The following is a 23,380-nucleotide window of genomic DNA, read 5'->3' on the forward strand; positions in this document are numbered from 1 at the left end:
TCCTCCAAGTCTCAAGTAGGGGTATTTAATAGAAATGGTAATGGCATGTTAACAGCAGGCGTTTCAGATGAGATGTCCACATGCAGGGAAGAGTATTCCTTGATCCATGCTTTGCAGCTAGCATAAATCTTGATGTTTTATTCAACTGAAAGTATTTGCGATGCATTAAAGATGCAGCAGGATTTTCACTTGAGAAGCAAACAATAAAGAGGACTGTAGGAAATGAAATATTATCAGATGTACTAATGAAAATCAAAGCAGTCTTTACAAACTGGAAATTGAGATTTTATTTGGGCTGGAACTATCTTGAGAGTTAACCCCAGCCAGTGCCCGGCTCAGGGACATGCAGAGTAGCAATCAGAGAAGAAATGTTTCTAAGCATGGGCAGATTGCCTTTTTCTCAACTCCAGCCACCCCAAAGATTTCAAATTATGGAATCTGGGCTGCAAAAGGTGACTTCCATAGTGTCAAATCTCAGTTACTTTTATTTTAGAAACTGGACACTGAACAAGACCTAATAAGGGAAAGAAACCTAAGAAGGGGAGGGAAAATAACATGCTAACTGGTTTCCCTGAGAGTCTTTCCAGAATACATTTCTAAAGATAAATTTTAATGAGGTAAGATGTTCAAGTTATATTGTTTGCTGATCATTAGAAAAAGATGAGAAATGAAGTCGATAAATGAAGTCGATGTTTTGCTTTTCTGTAAAGGAAAGAATGGGGGGAGAACAACAACAACAAAAAAGAAAGGATTTCGATGAATGAATACAAAAGGATACCTGTGATGGACTGAACCCTGATGGGTTTTGTCCTGTAGCCCTGAGTTACACCATAGAGGGTGACAATGTACAAAACGTTAGGCTGGAGGCCAGTGATGTCCACAGACCGTATACTTCCCAGAACTGTAAGGTTCTGCATGACTTCAGAGTGGTTCGACTCCTGCACCTGTATGATAAAGTTCTCATAGGCCCCTTCTGCTGTTGTCCAGCTGACCTGGAATCCATCCCAGTGAACGTCTGAGACTGACAAATTCCCCAGCTCAGGTTCCTCCTCTGGATAAGGACAGAGAGCCAATTGGTTAATCAGTGCTCAGGCTGGAGGAGAGACAAGGAGCCCTCCAATCAGGGCTTTCATGTTTTGCTTTTCTGTAAAGGTGGTCCATTGCATATTTATAAACCCAGCTCTTTTTCACTTAACACACACAGAACCCTCATCTAATGTTTCCAAAGCTTGGTGATGCTGTTGAGAAAGCAGATATAAATAATGCTGGCCGTAGACTAAGCAGTAAGTTGTGACAAGGGCCTAGAAAGCAACATAGGGACAAACTTCCACCAAAATTGTTTTCCAAGCCTCCAATTATGCTTCCTGGGATCTTGGAAGGATTGTTACCACCACTTTCTGATGTCCATTAAAAATGCAATATATGCTCCTCCAATGCTTTTACACTAATGCAGCAATCAGCAGTCTCTTGACTTGTTTTGTCTCTACCTCTCTCCCAAAGACAGAGAAAGACAAAGAATCACCAGTGCATGGCAGAAGTTAACAGGCAAATACAGAACACTCAGCTGCAAACTTGTACCTGACATTTCCTATACTATTTTGATGGGTTTGCCTTTTTTTGTGTAAAACAAAAATCTGCTTGAATATAAATTTAAAAAGAGGATGGCGATACTTTGGAAATGTTGCAGATAGGAGAGAGGGAGGGTTGTCAACTCTGGCTTGGGATATTCCTGAAGATTCAGAGGAGGTGTTTAGGGAGGATTAAATATGGGGAAGGGAAAGAGTTCAAGTGAAGATGTGATGCCATAGAGCCTGCCCTCCAAAACTGCCATTTTCTCTGGGGAACTGAGTCCTCTAGCCTGCAGATCAGCTGTAATTCTGAGAGAACTTCAGGAACTATCATGAAGCTGGTAACCCTAGAGGGAGTGCTAAATCCATCCTCAGCCACTTGGAAATATTTTCCCAACCTTCTTCTCCACCCTCCCCTTGGCTTTCACAGTCATGTGTGGAAAAGTGCTGTCAATTTGCAACTGTATGGTGACCCCGTAGGGTTTTCAAGGCAAGAGATGGATGGAGGGGGTTTGCAAACATCTGGACTTCTTCAGTGTTCTCCCATCCAAGGTCTAACCAAGGCTGACCCTGTTTAGCTTCTGAGATCCTGTTTGATCAGGCTAACCTGGGGCATCAAGGTCAAGCCTACTAATTTTTATAGATAAATAAATGCTCCCTGTTTTGTTTTGTTTTACATTTCCCTATATTTTTGTCAACAGTTGCAGTTCTTTGCTTTTTGCAAAGATATGTACTGTGGATGAATGGTGTACACAGAATTTACATGCATGGGCAGGGGTGGAATTCTAGCAGGAGCTCCTTTGCATATTAGGCCACAACCCCCTGATGTAGCCAATCCTTCAAGAGCTTCCAAGGCTCTTTTTTGTAAGCTCTTGGAGCACTGGCTACATCAGGGGTGTGTGGCCTAATATGCAAAGGAGCTCCTGCTAGAATTCCACCCATGTGTACGGGTATAATCAATGCATGGGTATAATCAATGCATAACATATAATGCTGCTTTTAGTGATTCTGAAAAAAAAAAATCATACTTTCTCCAGGGGGGCAGGGAGCAAGGAAACAGGAAATGGAGTGAAAATAAAGACTTGTGGGTATTACTTGCACAAGAGAGAAACTCAGGCGAAATAGGAATTTCGGAGTTGAACCAACAAGAACGGGAAATCTGAAACAGTCCCTGGTACTCTTCTTTTTTCAGAAAACATTGCTTCCATGCAAGTGGTATAAATATCCATGGTTTTCCTGGGGGTGCAGAATCTGCTATTTGCATGCATGTTCTAAATAGCAGTCACATTGTCTCTCCATGCACTGTGGCAAAGAGAGGATCAATGCCAAGTCTTCAGAGCATGCAGATGTGTAGAAATCCATGCATCATCACAACTCCAAAAGGCTCATTCTAGTCAAAATGGCTTCAGGTAGGTCAACTCTCATGTAAAAGCTTTGAGGAATAACCCAGTACAGTTGGAGAGAAAGACCAAAACAATGAAAACAGGAGACAAGTGGCAAAGTTTCCAAGTGATCTTGGGCAACATTCACAGGGATTCATGATGCAGGAACCTGACTGGTGCTAAGGAAGTCCAGCATGGGCCAATGCCTGGCATGCAGGCCTCCAGGAAATTGAACATAAAGTGCCTTTGAGTTCCATGAAGGAAGAAAGGTGGGACAGGAATACAATAAATAACCAATTATGTTCCCGAGAACCTTAAAAGCTTTTCAAGGTTTCTTCACGGAGCAGATCAGTAATGAGTACATATAATAACTGGTTTTCTACAAACCCTCCTCTTCTGATCTCTCCCTGTAATGTACAGTCACAATGGAGAGGGGGTTTTTTTATTAAAAAAATGTGACGGCTTCTATCTTAAAATAATAAGACTACTGACCAGGCCAGCTGTAAGTGCCCCTCTGTGTCCCGCTAATGCCTAGCATTCAGGGGCACCCAATGGAATTGATGGGCAGTAGACACAAGAAGACACATCCATAATTAGGGTATGGACTTCTCTTCTACAAACTGTTACAATGCCACTCCCCTGGCTTATATGAAGAACCAAAGTCATGCATAGGGTTGCCAACCTCCAGTTGGTGGCTGGAGATCCCCTGAGATGACAGCTGATCTCAAGATGACAGAGATCAGTTCACCAGGAGGAAATGGTCACTTTGGAAGGTGAATTCTATGGCATTATACCCCATTGCCCACCCTCCTCAGGCTTCACCCCCACCCCCAAATCTCCAGGTATTTCCGAATCTGGAACTGGCAACACTAGTCATGCAGGAAAGATCCATCAGTGATTAGTAACCAGCTTCTTATTCAGCCACAGCATACCTCTGAATATCAGTTGTCAACAACAGAGGGATACTTTGGCCTCCATGCAACAGTCAGTAAGGTAAGACCCTACCTCATTTCAGCCTTTGTGCTGCAGATCCAATAGAAGAGAAGTTTTGGACAGTAAGTTCTATTAATAGCTTTTTGTGTGTGTGCCTCCAGTCATAGATCTCTTTGTCTTCTCTACCCCATGTTTACACCTCTATTGCTTTTCTCTAACTCCTGTTTTGTAGCCCTCATTCCTCTGTAATCCAAGTCTCCCAGCAGTCTTGGATTCTGACTCTAACCTAAGAAATATTTGCTTTTTATCTGAGGAGAGAAAAAGAGATGGAAAAGATGAAAGAAAGGGGTCTCAGAGAGACCTGCAGCTAGGACCAGGCCTGGAAGGATTGGAAGGGCACAAGAGAGGATTGTGTAAACTGGAGCAAAGAAGTCAGAGTCCTACTGGCAGACTGAAATTCAAGACAGAGCAACTTGATTTAATATTGACCATGTCAGGAAAGCCCTTGGAAGAAGAGACGGGAGCCAGTCTGTACGTTGCTTCTACTGAACTGGTGGCAAGCACACAAAGATCCACCCTATGGACCCATGTTATTATTTCCCATCTTTTCTTGGATGAAACTTCCCTGTTTACCAACCTCAGGAAAATATTTTTTGCTACTTCAATGCAGTTGTTAGAACCCACCAGGCTGGATTTAGAAGCTGCTAGCCCTGAAGTGTCCTCAGCAGTTGCCTCAGATCTTATCTGCACAGTCATTCCCTTCTGCACATTGTGACTCAGACCATCACCCATTTCACCATGGGGGAGGCAACTGGGAGGTACAACAAGAGCATGGATCTCTTGCAGTCTGTTTCTTCCACTGCTTCCATCACCAGGTTCTACCATCACCAGGAGATTGCCTTACAGGTGCCAATCTATGAGGAACCCCAGAGGAGCAATCTTCATCTCCAACCCACCTGCTTTTTTTATCCTACTTTAATTAGTTGTCCACTTCTATGTCCTACTCCATAATCATCTCTATCTCAGCTTGCTGATCATAGATGGAGCCTTCTCATCTTGTGCCTATAGCTCCTTTCCACAGAGGGCAAGGTGAAGAAAGGTATGGTCATCCTTTAGTGACTACTGGCATGATGGGAAAAGGAATCAAACTGGCTGTTGGTCCTCATTCCACTCTGTTAGAATTATTATCCATGCTAAAATTCACAGGAGAAAATAAGCCAAACCTCATGCTTAATTTGACTGTTACTAATCCCCTGTGAGTCTGTATGCAGGATGACATTGTGGCAAGAGATGACACCAAAGTTCTTGCCAACACAGCAGAACGGTGGCATCTCAAGCATGCATGATAGCCTCAAGCCAAATGTCGATGCTTAATTAGGCACTATGCATATCTGTTAATCATTAACACGAAGCTGCAGGTATTCAAGGGATGCAAATATACCAAAAAGAGTTTTTATGGAAGAAAACAAATGTCATCATTTTCCTTTGGGAGTCATAAACAAATGTCTTCACTGAAACATTCCCCATGCCAGAAGAAAGGGAATGATGTTGTGCATGCAGGCTGAATTGCAAGTTGGGTGGATCCATTGAATGGATCCATTTAGCATGCATGGAACAGATCCATTCAACCATCACACACGTCATGCCAACAAAGTTGTGGAAATTCACTCTGGAAGAACAGCTAAACTAATAGTATAGGAAGGAAAAAATGGTCAGTGAGAACATAGGCATTACCCCTGAGTATGTGGAAAGGTCAAAATGCTCATAGTTTTCAGAGCTTTTTTTTTGTAGAAGGAACTCCTTTGCATATTAGGCCACACACCCCTGATGTAACCAATCCTCCAAGAGCTCACAGGGCTCTTAGAACAAAGCCTTCTGTAAGCTCCAGGAAGATTGGTTACATCAGGGGTGTGTGGCCTAATATGCAAAGGAGTTCCTGCTACAAAAAAGCCCTGGTTCTGATACCACTAGGGCTGCCAGTTCTGGTTTGGGAAATTTCTGGAAATTTGGGAGTGGAGCCTGTGAAGGGTGAGGTTTGGGTAGGTTTGGGTTATAATGCCATGGTGTCTACTCTACAAAGCTGCCATTTTCTCCAGAGGAACTGATCTCTGTCTCTGGAGATCAGTTGTCATTCTGGGAGATCTCTGGGTCCTACTTAGATACCACTGAAGTTCAGAATATGAATTTGGGTGGCTCATAATGCTTGTCTCCATTCTGCAGCTAGCATTACAGCCTAAGAATTGTCCTCTAGCTTGGATCACAGTCCATGCCACACATATCCCATCGTGGCAACCTTAACCTTACTTGCATACAGTGTAGTGACAGTGGGGTCTTCTTTCTAGAGACCTGTGAGTCCCTTTCTCTTTCTCTTCTTCTCTTAACTAATCAGGGATTTTTTTGAGCAGAAACACACAGGAGCTCAGTTCCAGCTGGCTTGGTATTGGGGTTGTGGCCTAATGTACAAATAAATTCCTACGTGAAACAATGATGCCCATCAGAGGGCATGGCCTAATATGCAAATAAGTTCCTGCTGGGCTTTTTCTACAAAAAAAGCCCCACGACTAATGCTGAAATAGTAGAATCCCAGGCACACAGAGCCTGTGTGGAACCAGGCAAGTTGGAGAATTACACTTCCATGGATTTCTTACACATGGAACATGGCTCTTATAATATTAGTTCCTGAAAAGAGAAAAAAGGAAGCAAGGCAGAGGCTTCCAGAGAGCTGCCTTCCCTCCTTCCAGTTAAGATTTGGGAAAGAAAATGCAGGGAAATAGGACAGAGAATGGTTCAGTGGCTTGTTGGGGCATCTGGATGGGAGCCACATGTGAGTTTCTCCCAGCTTTCTAAACAGATACAAATACAATAAATATGAGGAATGCCCAGGTCTAGAGGAGGGGATGATGGCCAGAAACAGCAGGTAGATTAATAATGTAAGCCCAAGTTAAAAGTTACTTGGATGAACTACAGATACAGGGCCATAAACATTCCTTCCAAAGGAGAAATTCCTATATTTATTATCTTCTAGTCTAAGTAAACCCCCTCAGCTTCTGCTGGCTCTGTATATAGCATATGTCATCCATATTGAGAACTTGGAATGCCCCAGAGAATTCCATTACAATTCCTAGCTGTTATTTTTCCTGAGGTGTGCGGGCTCTGGAGGGAATTTCCAGCAGCAACCTCTCTTCCCTCTAGAAAGGTAGGTGCTTCTTCTTCTTCTTTTGGAGAAGAAGAGGCACTGCTTTAACTAAATAGTTATATTCAGGGGTCGTTTTGTAGGGGAGGGGAAGGTGGTGGAGCTCATCCAGGGATTGTTATGCAGCTGCACCTACTATTCAGTGGTCAAGGTGGGAAAGAGGAGGTGGAACTGTCAGAAAGGCTCAGGAGCTGCGCTCCTGTGAGCTCCCGCTGAATCTGAGGCCTGGTTATATTGATGGCTTTGCCTTTCCCAAAGCTGCACTTGTATAGCCTGACTCTATGCCGAGGCTGATGAGAATGACGTTTTCTCAGGTTTCTGATCCTGGTTGAGCGACCTGAAAGACTACAGTTCCCATCAATCCTAGTGTTATGTATTGGAACTGGAACTTGCCTTAAAGGTCTATCAGAGACTGCTGAGCTTGAGGCTCCATAACAATAGCCACCTGGACTCTGGGAAGAGGCCTATCAGGAGTCATTGGGCAAGCCTGTGCACCTATAGTTATGTGTGTTGGGTTTGGGGGTGGGGTTATTTGCATGTATATAAGCAGGATCCTTGGCCCTGCGAGCCAGTTCAGTTTCTATCTTGCTACGCTGTAATCATGAAATAAAGAGCTGAGTTCACTGTCTCATGCATCGAACCCAGTACTTTTTACCCAGCACAAGTGATTCTGGGGTACTTAGGGAAGAGTGATTTTCAGGAAAAATAGCTCCTAATCATGAGCTATTAAACACACACACACACACATACACACTGGCTGGCTGGCTGGCTGCCACCTCCTTTACAAAAAAAGTAAGGTTTGTGGCTTTGGGTACTGTTAGGGTAAGAGAATTGAAAAACTGGAGGCAGATGAGACACCTCTGTGTGTGTGTTTATATACATTCATGCTAGGGTTGTGAACCTCCAGGTGTAGCCTCACAGTCTCCCAGAATAACAACTGCTCTTCAGACTACAGAGATCAGTTCCCTTAGGAAAAAATGGTTGCTTTCAAGAATGGACTGTATGTCATTATACTCTGCGGAAGCCCCCCCCCCGCTCCTTCCACAAATCCCCCCTCCTCAGGCTCCAAAAAAATCACCAGGTTTTTTCCCAACCCAGAACTGGTAGTCCCTTCGATCACTTGCAAAATAGCAATTTGTGTGCCATTTAGAGTCAGGTCTAGCTTCAAAGGGGGTCTGTTCTCAATTTGGAAATGGTGCAAACTTTTTTGGATTTATTTCATTGTGCTTTATTAAGTCTTATTGATATCTGTGGGACAAGTGATTTCAATTCAGTAAAAATACAATAATTTCAGAGGGACTTAAGCATGATCACAATGGAATTTTGCATCCCGATTTCTTTCTTTCTTTTTTTTTCCCATCTCCCTTTCATGTATAAAACCCATGAGTTCTTAATGCTGCACCATTTCCTTTTTCTTCCCACTAAACGTTTCCTGTTACATATAAACCACTAGAATGATTATTTTTGCATTGACTTTATGAAAATAAAAGAAACGAGTGAATTGAGAATAACTGTGACTAAAATGAGCTCACAACAATGTAAGGGGGAAAAAATGAAAAGGGGCATTTTCATACATCCCTGACCTCCTTTGAATTAGAACCCAGAAGTGTAACTTACTCATATGAACCCCTGATTTTTTTCCAGGACCATATTTCTCTTTGAAAGTTTGCTTTTCAATTTCCTCCCATTTTGTGCTTTCTTTGTGATGCCTGTGTGGGAAGAGTTCTCCTCAGAATCAAAGACAGGTCCTGTTTGGGTCACTCATTGTCTCTTTGCTGCCTGGAGTTCAGGCCATGGGCCTCCCCCAAGGACTAGAAAGAACCTGATGCCATGGAAAGTCAGAGGCTGACATCAGAATTCTTGTATGATTTGGCTCAGGATAGAAGGTTCTCTCCTTTCTGAAGGAAGCCGCAGAGGAGACACAAGGGGAGAACCAACTCTTTGAGTCACATCCCAGAATATTTCTAGACCTGTGTTTAAATAGCTCTGATGGTCACATATTGGGATAAGAACTTTCTCTGGGAGGAAGGGAGGCCTCTGGATATGGTTGCAAGGATCCCCATGTTTTTGTGTACTTCTAAGGAGAGACCTTGAAAAAAAATAACTCTGGATGGCCAGGCGCTGAGAAGGAAACAACAAAAAGAAAGAGAAGCCATGGGGGATTGAGGCTTTGATGCCAAAAAACACCCAGCTGCTAAGAACCCACAACAGGATCTTCGAGGATAGTTTTGTTTAACACTCCTTTTGCATTTTTCTTAGGCAGCTTTGGACCATCTTTTTAAAAGGAGGGGAGATAAAACTGAGGAAGTTGGCAGCTTTCCACAATCCTTCCGAGCCCACACACAGTTCTAATGGCACCTATGTTCTCTCTCTCCCATGCCTGAACATTTCTTTCCTATGGAGAGCCTCCTTGGATTTATGGATTTTGGGTTCTGACACAATAATTTAATTAAGAGAAGCTGCTTGCCTTGAGGCTTCAGGTTGTATCAAATGTGTTGGCACTCTAGAACTTTCCTAAGTTCCTTCCCTTTTTTGTGGTTTCTCAATGCCTGACAAATAGGAGAGTTGTGCAATATATGCCAACCTGGAGAAATTTGAATTTTTCATCTCTGGGTTGATTCATCAATAGTAGTTTCTCCACCCCTGGGTTTCTGCTTTCCCTGGCCCAAGTGATCAATTCCCCACCAGTTGCTGAGCATGCACATTTTGATCCATAGCTCCCTCCACATGCAACTATCATTCATGCAGCTATCACACGGGACATGGTATGGGACCCTGGACCAAATCTGCTTCTTTGTGATGCGTGAATACCACATTAACTCTGAAGATAATTGCCCTCCTCACATGTGGAAAGGGCATAAATATGAACAAATTTGACTCTCCCTTCATGTCTACTATGACCCTTTGAAAAACCACCATTATGGTCAATGTCAGCAGTGACAGCAAAATGCTCCTTGTCTAACATTGGCTCCTTAGGAGGCCACAAGCAAGGCTGCAATACAGGTTGACCAGAAGAGTAAGAGAGAGAGTTCAAAGTTAAGCCCTAGTTTGCTCCATGATAGTCATAAATGGTTGCACTGGCACTGTAGGAGAAAGACAAAATGAGTTGTTAGATAGAAACATCTGAAAGGAGCTGAGATGAATGCGGGCTATTCAAGCAACTTCTCATTCATATTTGCTTGCTAAATTTAACTGTATAAATTCTGTTGACTTGAGCAAAGGTGTGCTGAAAGAAACTGATATTTTAGTATCCGAAATGAAAGAAAATCCCATTCCTGACAGCAGCAAAAAGGCAAAGAAGAGATGTATGTTATAATAATCCACCTTATATAGAATTAGACGTTTGGTCAATCTAGCTCAATATTGTTTGATGGGAAGGGGCTCTCCCTGTGAAGAAAAACCTGTCCCAGCACCGGCTACATGAATTAATCTAAGCTGAGATACCAGGGACTGAACCCAGAACCTTCTGCATGAAAAGCTGGTGTTCTACCACTGAGCTATGGCCACTCCCATTCTCAACAGGCATCTGCAATTGAACACTCAGCCAACACCACTCTGTAGTCTACCCATCACCTAGAGTTCACCGCTTGCATCAGATGTAGCAAAATCTGACTCATAAAACTTGTGTCACAGTATATTTGCTAGTCTCGAAGTTTCTTTGTTGTAAAGCAAAACAACTTCAAGAATGAGCCACATTTTCCTCTCCCCCTTCTTCAGTATTTCTGCTAAGAGCTCAAATTAGACCTGGGTCTAAGTTTTGGAAGACCTCAAAAATTCCTTCTACTGGGTTCCCCAGTTCTGGGCTCCTCATTCCCTCCATCATCTACAAGGTAGATGCTGTTCATTCCTGGGAAGGGTAAGCTAATCCTCTCCCTCTTCTCACTGGTGGTAGCTCTTTCCCCTACCATCCCCGATTCCTCACTAGCCTTTGTCCTGATGCCATGCTCCTTTTCCTCACAGCTCTTCCATCTGATTTTGCACACACTGCTGTGGGGCTGTGATTTGCCCCGCCTCTTTCCCAAGTTCCCTCTGCAAATCAAGCAGAAGAGCCATGTGAAAAAGGAGCTCAAGACTGGGACAAAGGCTAGTGAGGAATCGGTCCATGTGTCCAGCTTTAAAGACTGGGCTACCTAAAGAAGTGACTAGTAACTCATGAAAGCTCATGATGAAACAGATGTTGTTGTCCTTTAAGGGGCTACTGGACTTAACACACCAACACAGCTACCTCTTTGCAATTGGCTAAACGGACCAAAGGTCTTAGTATGAAAGCATCATCTCCTAGGAGAAAAAAAATTGATGAGGCTGTTCAAGGGAGGAACAAGCTACCATGATTCAAGTCAAAGCGTTGCACATACCAGTGGAACCTGTCACAGTGGAAGGTTTGCTCTTGTGTCTTCCCTTCTCTGCCACAAGGCTGATGGCATACTCGACACCAGCATCTAGTGACCTTAAGATGTGAGATGTGCTGTCTGCTGGGATCTCTATTTCATTCTTCCTCCCTGTGGGGGTTACGTAAGTAAGGCGATAGCGATCAAATTTGGCCAGGGGTCTTTTCCAGCGCAATAGGAGAGTGGTTTCAGTAGGATCGCTGACTTCCAAATCCTTGGGACTATCCAGATCTATATACAACACAAAAGAAGAAATGAAGCAGGGCAAAATTATTTATCACCCTGAAGCAGAACACAGTATAAAATTCTCTTCACTAACCCCAGACGTTCTATTACTAAATAAAAGCTTGCACCATTTGGCTTCTTTTGAAGGAGGAGGAGGGGGAGGAGGAGATTGGATTTATACTCACTACCCAAAGAAGTCTCAGAGCAGCTTTACAATCTCCTTTCCCTTCCCCTCCTCACAACAGACACTCTGTGAGGTAGGTGGGGCTGAGAGAGCTCTGAGAAAACTGCTCTTGAGCAGAACAGCTTTGAGAGGACTTGTGACTGACCCAAGGTCACATCAGCAGGTGCATGTGGAGGAGTGAGGAATCAAACCCATTTCTCCCAGATAAGAGTCTGTGCACTTAACCACTGCACCAAACTGGCTCTTTTTGGAAAACTGTGGGAGATCTCCAACCACCACATGGAGGTTGACCACCCTATTCCACCCGTAAATCTCCAGGAATTTCCCAGCCCAGACCTGGCAACCCTACTCATCAAACTGTTTTAGTTATTTACAAATTAAATACTAATTTCTGCCTACTAGAGAAGTCACAGGAGGATGTCAAAATCCCTACCTTTTCTTTGGGGGAACCTGGTTTTGCTGCGTGGCATGACTTGCACACTTTACAATTAGAAATTACATGAACCTGGGACATATGAAGAATTGCCAGGAGGTGTGCAGGGAGAGGTGATTGCTTTGGAACTCTCTTCTAATTTCTCCCATCTCCCTCTGTTTTATTCCCCACTGTTCTTATCAGTCTCCTATGCCCTGGGTGACATGCTCAGTTCTTTCTTCTTGCGGTAGCAGTTGTGACTTTGCAGGAGTTCCTGCTATGCACATGCCAGTGGTTGTGGTTAATCTTTCCCCTGTTCTAATGAAGAAAAGGGTTGGTTTGTATTCTCCCTTACCAGTTGCAGCATTAATTGTGGCAGGAGCACTCTCTCGGTCCTGCTTCACTGCAGTCACGCCAATGCCGTATTCTGTTCCGGGCCGCAATCCTAAATAAAAAGAAAACAACACTTACAATGTGCATGGAATTACAAGCAGGAATCCCACCTTGGGTGTGATCACACAAGAGATTTGGCCCAGCCTAGCCATGCCTCCCCTCCAGATTAAACAGGTGTGATCACATGCATACATCTGTCTCCCATGTCCTGCCCATACTTATCTCCAGGCCTCAGATTCAGCAGGAGCTCACAGGAGCACAGCTCCTGAACCTTTCTGAGGGTTCCCCCTCTTCCTCCCCACCTACCTGGTCCATTGAATAGTAAGTGCAGCTGCATAACAATCCCTGGATTAGGAGAGTGGGCAGCCAACCAGACACCAGGGGCTTTGCCACACCCCCAGCAGCCCTCATTAACCCCTGGAAAAGCCCACACCACCCTTTCTCCACTTCTTATGTGATTTTGGGTGGCGGGTGGCTTTCTGGCCTTTTGACTGGGAGGGAGGCGGCCCAGGAGAGCCCTGGGTGAGCGAGACCTGCTTGGGCTGGCTAGAGATCTAAGCAGCCCAAGCAGGCCTCACCCAGGGCTCTCCTTTCTTGCATCAGGTTGCTTTTGGCTGAGAGGGGGGGGAAGCATATTCTAATGAGTTACACTAATGAGCTCCGCCACCTATTGTTCTGCAAAACGACCCCTGCTTACTTCCAAAACGAGACCGGATTAAACAGCCACTGGGAACTTCCCAGTAGCAAATCTCTGAAGTGCATGCATGGTACATTTCCCAACTGTCTGAATGGCCGGGGCATGCGATACATGCACCCTGAATGCGCAGGAGCAGTCTGAATGCTTCTCTTGCATGTGTGTGGCCTGTGCCTCTCCCAGCAGCAGAGCAGGGACTGTGTGGTTGCCGTGGCACACATCAAAGAGCACCAGCTTTTTCAAAGCCAGGAGACAGCTGTGGCAAATTCCGAGTGTGATCACACCCTTGCCTCTCCTTACTAGGAACAATGAATTTCTCATTGAATGTGCCTCTCTAGAAAGAACTCAGGCAGCCTCACTTCGATTCTTACATAAATCAAGCAATGTGTGACTTCAACATTAACTTCCCAGAACTTTCAGAAGTCCTACCAGTGAGGGTCGCTTTGGTTGTGGCTTGGCTGCTTCTGGGCACTGTGACTTCGGCATGATCACCACCAGAAATGGGTGCGTACTTGATCCGGTAAACTTCAGGGGTCGCTTGGCTGTTCTTCCACTCCAGGGTGATGGTGCTGTCTGTCTGAGAGAGGCGCTTCAGATTTTTTGGAGCATCCAGATCTGCAGAGATGGAGAAGATGATTTCTGTTCCTGAAAGCCAAGATCTGAAGAGCTAGGAAACAGCTTCATAATTGAGCCAGACACTGGGCTTTTTTCCTTGCTCACTGTTGTGTGTTTTTACATTGACAGTTTGTGACTCTCTATCACCACATTGGAAACTCACCTTTTACATTACCTAACGTTCTCACAACTGTTTTCCATCACTGCTGCCCGAAGTATCTACATTTGTTTTGGTGAGATGAGTTTCGGAGCTGCTGTTGCAATGTTTTTCTTGACACTAGTTTTGATCTGGTCTTTTCTCTACAGGCGTTTCAAACTTGTATTGTAGAAGTTTTCATGCGTTTTAAGACTCCTCCAAAAGCCACAAGGTGCAGTAATTTGCATGAGAACCAACAGCACTTGAAATTTTTACATCTCATTGCTTGCCTCATCTAGTAATTTAAATTTGTATTGTTTTTGCAGTGTTGATATGATTTCCAAGCAATCGTATACATTTAACTAAACACTGGTATTTCTGCTGCCCTCTGATCAGAGACACACACCCAAACTGAAACGCTTAAATGTAAAAGGGAAATAATTAAAGCGGAACAGTGGCAGGCGATTTGAAGACTCTAAAACTCTGGATCAAACTGAATGTAAAAACACCCGTTGTCTAATCGGCCTAGCGGCAGTTTTCTGGAGAAAGGCTTTTCCCACACCTTCTCCTTGTGACCCCACAGCTAGAGATGCCAAGGACAGAGCCTTGGACATTCTGCATGCCAAGCATGTACTTTACTACCCAGTTATTTGTTTATTTCATTTGATTTATAACCCACTCGCCCCAAAACCGGCTTGGAGCGGGTGACAACAATTCATAAATATACAATATAAAACCTTCTACAATACAACATAAGTTAAACAGAACTAATAAATACAATAACATCAGTAAAACAGTTACTATACACTTTAAGATGGTGTAAAACTCATATGGAGAATAAAAAATGTCTGAAGAAGGGAAGAAAGGGGGGGGGGACAGACGGGAGAAGGGGAGGAGGCCAAAACTTGCTATAGCGTATCGGCTAAGCAACCAGTACTACTGAGCTTTAATCCCTCATATGGGCATTTGAAATGTGGTGTCGGAGGAGAATTTTATGGATACTGCAGACTGCCAAAAAGACAAATAAGTGGGGTTTAGAAGCCTGAACTCTACCTAGCAGCTATTGTGTTTTGGTCACAGTATGAGAAGACAAGAGTCACCGGAAAAGACAAGAATGCTAGGAAAAGTTGAAGGCAGGAGGAAAAGAGGAAGACCCCTCATGGGATGGATGGACTCGGTCAAAGAAGCCACAACCCTCTGTTTGCAAGACCTCAGCAAGGCTGTTCATGATAAGACCTTTTGGAGGCCAGGGCTGCCATGAGTTGGAAGTGATTTGACTGTACTTACCACACACACACACACACACACACACACACACACACTGATTTGACCACACTTAACACACACAAACAAGGCAGGCAGGAATGAGATTTGGTTGTCAGTGCAATTCTAAACAGATTTACAACCTTCTAAGCCCATTCAATAGACTTAGATGGGTGCAACTCTGTGAAGGACTGAACTGGAAATAACTTTTAGAGTTCTAGTCACCATCAACATAAATTCATTTCATACAAAAGGAAGTGGTTTTTTTTTTCAGGCTGTAGTCAATACAGAACCTTCATACCCCACAGAAATACATCTGGGTTTCCTTAATGAAACATGTGAAATACTTCTTGCCATCACCGCTGACATTCTCCTGCATTTGCACACCATGGAGGCTTGTTGGGTACACATTGTGATGCATTATTAATTCATGCAAAGCAATGGTGGTGGCCAATAGAAGTAGTCTGTGAATTTAGCATGCACCAAAGAACATGTCCCAGAATTCTCTGGGATACACTGAATTGCTGGGGCGAGTATATTGAGGTACCTTGATGGAAAATCCACTGAAATAAATAATAAAATCTGATGAGGGAAGGTTTCACATCATACAGGAGGAAAGATTTGGAGGTACAGTGCTTGCTTTACTTGCCAAAGGTCTCAGATTCCAGCCCTGGCCACTTCAGTTAAAGGATTTCAGGAAGCGAACATTGGAGATGACTTCCCCCACTCGAGTACTTGGAGAACTGCTGTCGACTGAGCTAGATGGACCAATGATCTGAAGCAGTGGAAGGCAGCTTCCTGCATTTTCCCCAAAGGTAGAAAGAAGCTGTTTTACCTGTGGTGAAGCTCTCTGTCACAGGGTCGCTCTCCATATCACCGCGTCGGGACACGAGTGTCACCTCATATTCAGTGTGTGGTTTCAGATTGCCAATGGAGTATTGGCTTTCATCCTCAGAGAGGTCGACAGATGTTCGGTCCCCAGGGACCTCCTTGGGCCCATAAGTGAGCTCAATGCCATCGATTTCGGCAAAGGGTTTAAACCAGGTGATCAGTGCTGTGGTGTCTGTAACGTCCTTCACCTCGATTTGGCTAGGGGCATCAAGTCCTGGGGGAAGGAAGGAAGATACAAAGCAGGCATTTAAAAAAAAGAGAGATGAGTGACAGGGCTCCTCATCATCAACAGCTGTTTGCAAGGGTGTTAAAATAGATGTATTTATTACGAAGAACCAGTTATTTGCCCCACTGGACAATATCCAAGCATTCTCCAGAGGATAACAGACATTTCAGCTCAGGAAAATGACAGGAAGTGTTGGCTTTAACTCTGGGACTTTCTGGGGTGGCTATTTTTTGAGGTAGAGGCGCTAAATTTTCAGCATAGAATCTGATGCCCCTCCTCAAAAAACCTTCCAAGTTTCAAAAGGATTGGACCAAGGGGTCCAATTCTATGAGCCCCAAAATAAGATGCCCCCATTCTCCATTATTTCCAATGAAAGGAAGGTGTTTAAAAGGAGGGTGGTCCCTTTAAATGTGATGCCCAGAACTCCCTTTAGAGTTCAGTTGGTACAGAGTGTTAAAGCTGCAGTAATGCAGTCCTAAGCTCTGCTCACGACCTGAGTTCGATCCCCAGCGGAAGCTGGGTTTTCAGGTAGCCGGTTTGAGGTTGACTCAGCCTTCCATCCTTCCAAGGTTGGTTAAATAAGTACCCAGCTTGCTGGGGGGAAAGTGTAGATGACTGGGGAAGGCAATGGCAAACCACTCCGTAAAAAGTCTGCCGTGAAAACATTGTGAAAGCAACGTCACCCCAGAGTCGGAAACGACTGGTGCTTGCACAGGGGACCATTCCTTTCATGTGCTTGTCACAACCTTGCTCCTGACTCCACCCCCCAAAATCCCCAGATAGTTCTTGAGTGGGACCTGGCAACCCTACTTCCACCTGTGGCTGTCTTTTTCTTGCTGCAGCAGAGGGGAAGAAGGAAATTGCTGCTTTTTTTGTGGGGGGAGGTTCAATTCCCTTGACCCTCCCTGCTGCTGCTAGATAAAGCTGGATGCCTCCTGAGGCTTCTTGTTGTGAGCGGGTAGTGGCACTGAAAGAAGACTGCCAGTTAAGCTTTGCCCATGTGACTGCCAGAACAGATAGCTGCTACAGTCACCCATATGCTTCTCATCACATAGGGGTTTTATTTATGGCTCCTATAAACACCAGCTCTCTTTTTCTTGGTTCTCTATTAATAGAGCCAGATGGCCACTTACTTGTGGTTATCACCCTAGAGAGGCCAGGTCCTCTGGTCTGATTCTTCACAACATAAAGGGACACATTATATTGGTGTCCTGGGGCCAGGCCTGGCTGCAAGTATGATGTTTGCGGTCTCTCCAGGCTGCTTCTTATTCCTCCGTTGTCTTCCTCTTTCTGAAACACAAGGGTCAAACAGTTGGGATTTGATAAAACAAAGTGGGGGGGACAGGAATTCTTGAAGTCAAAGGGAAGTCATGCAAATAGGATTGCCAGGTCTGTGTTTGAAAATACCTGGAGACTTTGGGGGTGGATCTGGGAGAGGGCGGGGTTTGGGGTGAGGAGGGGCCTCAGCATGGTACCATGCCATAGGGTCCGCCCTTCAAAGCAGCCATTTTCTCCAGCTGTAGATCAGTTGTAAAAGTGGGAGATCTCCAGGCCCCACCTGGAGGCTGATAGCCTGGAGAAAACCATGTGAGGAATAACTATAACACTCAGTTACTAATGCGATTTCCAATTATATACTTCAATTCCATATTATAATTGAATTTGGTAACAATTTTACAATTGATTCCACAATTAAAACATGTCCAATGAAGAACAAACTGATCTATACATTACAATTCACAAAATAATTTACAAAAACCAGTTGCTCCAAAGTATAAGCAACTGGTTTTTGTAAATTATTCTGTGAATTGCAGTGCATATATCAGTTTGTTCTTCATTGGACCTTTATTAATTGTGAAATCAATTGTAAAATTGTTACCAAATTCAATTATAATATGGAATTGAAGTATATAATTGGAAATCACATTAGTAACTGAGTGTTATAGTTACTCCTCACATGGTTTTCTCCAGGCTACCAACCTCACTGTGTAATCCTGTTGGTTTGCCCCACCTGGAGTCTGGCAACCCCACATGAGAATCTTAATTTCTTCCTTACCAAGCTGTTAAAGACGATTTCCCATCCACTGAATGGGATATCCAGGGGGTCCCACTCCACCTCCACAGAAGTTTCTTTAACTGACTTGAACTTTAAGCCATCTGGGGCAGGCAGATCTGGAAAGCAAAAAGAAGGAAGATGAGGCACAGACTTCTACAAAGACCTGAATTAATTATGTTTCCATTCCAGGCATTCCTGTGACATTGTGACAAAAAGAAATGTATACACTCCACATTCAAACAACATGGAAGAGAAGTGGAAAGAAATAAAAACCATCATTATGAACAGAAATATTACTTGCAAGCCAAGTAAAAAAGAATGTGGAGACAAACAAGAAATCTGACCTGAGGGAAACAATATTTATCTGTATAATCCCCCACCTCTCATCCACACCCTAGTGTGGAGATAAAACTGTCCCCCTCAACTTTGCCACTCTATCTGCAGACGGCGAGGAGCTTTCCTGCAGCAGTTTCAGTGATTATTCAGGATGCGGTTGTTAAGAGGACTGAAATATTTGCCAGTTTTCCATCTTGCTGCTTCTGTTTGGCACCGTTTTGTTTTCCACTGGCAGCACAACACAAGACCAGTGAGGCCAGGGAGCTTTAAACTGCTTCTGATTTGCCCTCATGACACCACCATGTAGCCAATTGCACCAAATTTGGGGATAATGCTTCTGAATCATTTCCAAATAAAGAGAGTTCTCGCCAGCCCTCTCTTGTCTCTACCAAGCCCTTACTACCACTGCTTACCCTACACAACAGTAAGTTTTTTGGGAGAGGTTGACCTGGAAAAGAGGAAGACTAGCAGAAAGGACTAATTAGCTGCAGGGGCAGCCCCCATGATAAGACATACCAAAATTTAGACACGCCTGAGCCTAGTTTTTAATGGAGCAAGGCTTCCTAAAGTGAAGAATTCATATTCTGAAGTTCTTTAATTCCAGATTTATCTGATCTTAGTCTCTGCAAAATTTAATATACTCACACGTGGCCACCCGGGCACTAACTGGGATGCTTTTCTTGTTCTTTAGGATGGCAAAGACACGAATAAAATATTCTACACCGGGTTCCAGTTCCCGAATGGTGGCAGACGTGTGGTTTCCAGGGACTCGGAACTGCAGTTCTAAGCCACCAGTGCCAGTTGGAATGTAGGTGATGAGGTATTCGGTGACTATATTTTCATTCTTCCATTCAAGGTTGACAGTTTTGTCTGTCACATCTGTCACCATCAGTTCTTTTGGAGGAGATACTGCCAAGAGGGTTTAGGACAAAAAAAAAAAAGGACAAAGTCATTGTCAAATGTCTGAGAAACAAGACATGTTCTTTGAAAAGAAGAAGACTGCAGATTGAAACCCCACCCTTCTCTCTGAATCAGAGACTCTGAGCAGTTTACAATCTCCTATATCTTCTCCCCCCACAACAGACAGTGGGTGGGGCTGAGAGGGCTCTCACAGTGGCTGCCATTTCAAGGACAACTCCTGAGATAGCTATGGCTGACCCAAGGTCATTCCAGCAGCTGTAAATGGAGGCGTGGGGAATCAAACCCGGTTCTCCCAGCTAAGAGTCTGCACACTTAACCACTACACCAAACTGGGTGATGCTGTGCCTTTCTATTGGCTAATCTGAATGCTGAACAACATCATACAATAGATTCCTTCCTGGGCTGTACCATTTCAGACTGTACACAGGGAATTCTGTTTTGGAATTCTCCCCATACAGTTTCATGGCCCTCTTGTTCTCCCCTCTCCATTTTGGGGCTTCCTTGACTTCTCCCTATTTCATAACTTCATTCATCTTCTCAATTTACTGTAGCTTCACCAAAGGGGGAACTACCCAATAGCAGGGGCATCTTGCTGTTTCCTTCACTGCTGAGTACTCCTACCACCAGCAGAAGTACCACTAGGAGACGTTTCAGTGACTTTCAATGAGTAATGAGCCTTGATAGGTGCCACCTACTGATGGTTTCCCTGGTTTGCCCACGTTCATAATATATTCCAGGTAAATAAAAATATAGGGGTTACGCTGGAACCTTTATATAGACAAACAGTACCTTTATTGGCATAGCTGGAACCTTTATACAATAAATGGCAAGTTTCTGCATCTAAGGAGTACATTTCACACAGAAAAGAATGTGACATTTTGATTTCCCTATAGCAATCTAATACAATACTCTGGGAAAGACTCTGATTTTGCTAACCCCATAGCTCAGTTCAGAGTCACATATTTATCCAGCCAGATAACAATAAAAAGCTTTAGTTACAGGGTTGAGCACAGGAGTTTAAGATCTTTTTTTTTTTTTTCTGGCACTTAAGTTTTAGCTCCGGAAAGATTCTTACAGTTTAGAATCATAGAGTCGGAAGGGACCTCCAGGGTCACCTAGTCCAACTCCCTGCACAATGCAGGAAATTCACCAATATCCGTCCCCCCCCCCCCCCGCCCCCAATAATTGTGGGCATTTGTAAAGCATGGGAAGTATGAGAATTTAAACAGATGGCAATAGTCAGGGCTTTTATTGTGGCAGGAACTCCTTTGCATATTAGGCCACACACTCCTGATGTAGCAAATCCTCCAAGAGCTTACAGTGGGCCCGGTATTGAGCCCTGTAAGCTCTCGGAGGATTGACTACATCAGGGGCTTTAGTCTAATATGCAAAGGAGTTCCTGCTACAAAAAATGCCCTGGAGATAGTAAACTGTGAGGTTGAAAATGGAAAAGGAAAGGTCCCCTGTGGAAGCACCAGCCATTTCCAACTCTGGGGTGACGTTACTTTCACAACGTTTTCACAGCAGACTTTTTACAGGGTGGATTGCCATCGCCTCCCCCAGTCATCTACACTTTCCCCCCAGCAAGCAAGCTGGGTTCTCATTTTACTGACCTTGGAAGGATGGAAGGCTGAGTCAACCTCGAGCCGGCTACCTGAAAACCCAGCTTCCGCCGGGGATCGAACTCATGTCGTGAGCAGAGCTTAGGACTGCAGTACTGCAGCTTTAATACTCTGCACCACGGGGCACTATCCAAGAATGATAATCATCCTGGGAGAATCTTCAATGGAACTTACCATCAGAACAGTCGTCCCCTATGTAGCCTTCATCACAGATGCACTGTCCATCTATGCAGCGACCAAGATCATTGCAGTTGTTTGGGCAGGATCGTTCGCTGCAGTCGATCCCTTGGAATCCCTCATCGCACACACACTGTCCGTTGACGCATCGCCCCCGGTTGTTGCAGTCCTTGGGGCACCGCCGCTGACTGCAGTCCATCCCAGTGAAGCCCTCATCACACACACACTGCCCATTGACACAGAGGCCTCGGTCATTACAGTTGTTCACACAAGCCAATTCTCCGCAGTCATCGCCGACAAAGCCTTTGTTGCACACGCATACCCCATTGACGCAGCGCCCACGATTACGGCAGTCATTGGGGCACCTCCGTTCTGAGCAGTCCTCGCCTGTGTACTCCTCATCACACACACACTGCCCATTGATACAGCGGCCATGATTGTTGCAGTCATTGGGGCACCTTAGTTCACCACAGTCCACGCCGATGAAGGCCTCGTCACACACACACAGGCCATTGACGCAGCGTCCCCGATTGTTGCAGTCGTTGGGGCACCTCCGTTCAGCACAGTCTTCCCCTGTGTATCCCTCATCACAGAGGCACAGGCCATTGAGGCATCGCCCACGATGGTGACAGTCATTTGGGCACTTCAGTTCTCTGCAGTCCTCTCCCATGAATCCCTCGTCACACTCACATTGCCCATTGACACAACGTCCCCTGTTGTTACAGTCGTTGGGGCACCTCAGCTTGCTGCAATCCTCTCCCATGAACCTTTCTTCACACACACATTGTCCATCAACGCAGTGCCCCTGGTTGTTGCAGTCATTGGGGCATCTCACCTCCCCACAGTCAAAGCCCAAGAAGCCCTCGTTGCATACGCACTGCCCATTAATACAACGGCCACGTTCGTTGCAGTCTTTGGGACACCTCCGATCGCCACAGTCATCCCCTGTGAACCCTTCATAGCAGACACACACCCCATTGTCACAGCGGCCCTGATTGTGGCAGTTGTTGGGACAAGCCAGGTCCCCACAATCCTCCCCAGTGAAGCCTACATCACAGTAGCAAGTGCCATTGATACAACGGCCCCGGTCGTAACAGTCATTAGGGCAGATGAGCTCACTACAGTCGTCACCTGTGTAACCTTCATCACACACACATTCCTCTTCCACACAGCGACCTCGGTTATTGCAGTTGTTTGGGCACAGCGGCTCGCTGCAGTCTACCCCACTGAAGCCTTCCTTGCAGATGCATTGTCCATTGATACACTTCCCGTGTTCGCTGCATGGCACCAAGCACACTTCAAGACTACAGTCCTCACCGGCATAGCCCTCAAAGCACACGCACTGGCCATCCACACATTTGCCCTGGTCGTTACAGTCCCCGGGACATGCCAGCTGCCCACAGTCTGCCCCAGTGAAGCCTTCATCACAAATACACTTGCCATTAACACACCGTCCCCTGTTGTTGCAATTCTGGGGGCATTCTGGTTCAGAGCAGTTGGGTCCTTTCCAGCCAGGTTCACAAATGCAACCACAGATGTCATTGCTGTAATTCCCTCGTCCGCTGCAGTAGGGCGTGGCATCGATGCGACCTAGGCCAGAAAAACGAGGAGTCATGTTATCTCCAAAGCAAGATTGGCGGTAAGAAAGCGCCAAAGAACATTTATTTAGTTGAGGTTTATAACATTTGCGCGTGGTGTAGAAGAAGTAGATAAAGAGATCCTGCCCCCAATCACTAAAATTCAGTTTCAGCCGATGAAATTCATA

General features: G+C 44.8%; 1 protein-coding gene across 8 annotated transcripts in view; it reads right to left on the reverse strand.

Moving 5' to 3' along the window:
- TNC (tenascin C) overlaps window positions 1–23,380 on the reverse strand; it is a 77,396-nt gene that overhangs the window by 48,349 nt on the left and 5,667 nt on the right. For 5 of the 8 annotated variants that reach the window (XM_060251795.1, XM_060251794.1, XM_060251793.1 and 2 more), the window contains exons 2-9: window positions 21,613–23,205; window positions 19,541–19,804; window positions 18,560–18,675; window positions 17,637–17,793; window positions 16,222–16,491; window positions 13,802–13,987; window positions 12,641–12,730; window positions 11,432–11,695 (exon numbers count right to left, since the gene is read on the reverse strand). In XM_060251795.1, the coding sequence (XP_060107778.1) occupies window positions 11,432–11,695; window positions 12,641–12,730; window positions 13,802–13,987; window positions 16,222–16,491; window positions 17,637–17,793; window positions 18,560–18,675; window positions 19,541–19,804; window positions 21,613–23,205 (2,940 nt within the window). Of the gene's footprint in view, window positions 1–778; window positions 1,052–11,431; window positions 11,696–12,640; window positions 12,731–13,801; window positions 13,988–16,221; window positions 16,492–17,636; window positions 17,794–18,559; window positions 18,676–19,540; window positions 19,805–21,612; window positions 23,206–23,380 lie in introns of all 8 variants that reach the window. The other 3 variants (XM_060251792.1, XM_060251790.1, XM_060251788.1) reach the window with 1 other exon arrangement.

This window comes from Heteronotia binoei, chromosome 12 (genome assembly GCF_032191835.1).
Source record: "Heteronotia binoei isolate CCM8104 ecotype False Entrance Well chromosome 12, APGP_CSIRO_Hbin_v1, whole genome shotgun sequence".
Taxonomy (NCBI): domain Eukaryota; kingdom Metazoa; phylum Chordata; class Lepidosauria; order Squamata; family Gekkonidae; genus Heteronotia; species Heteronotia binoei.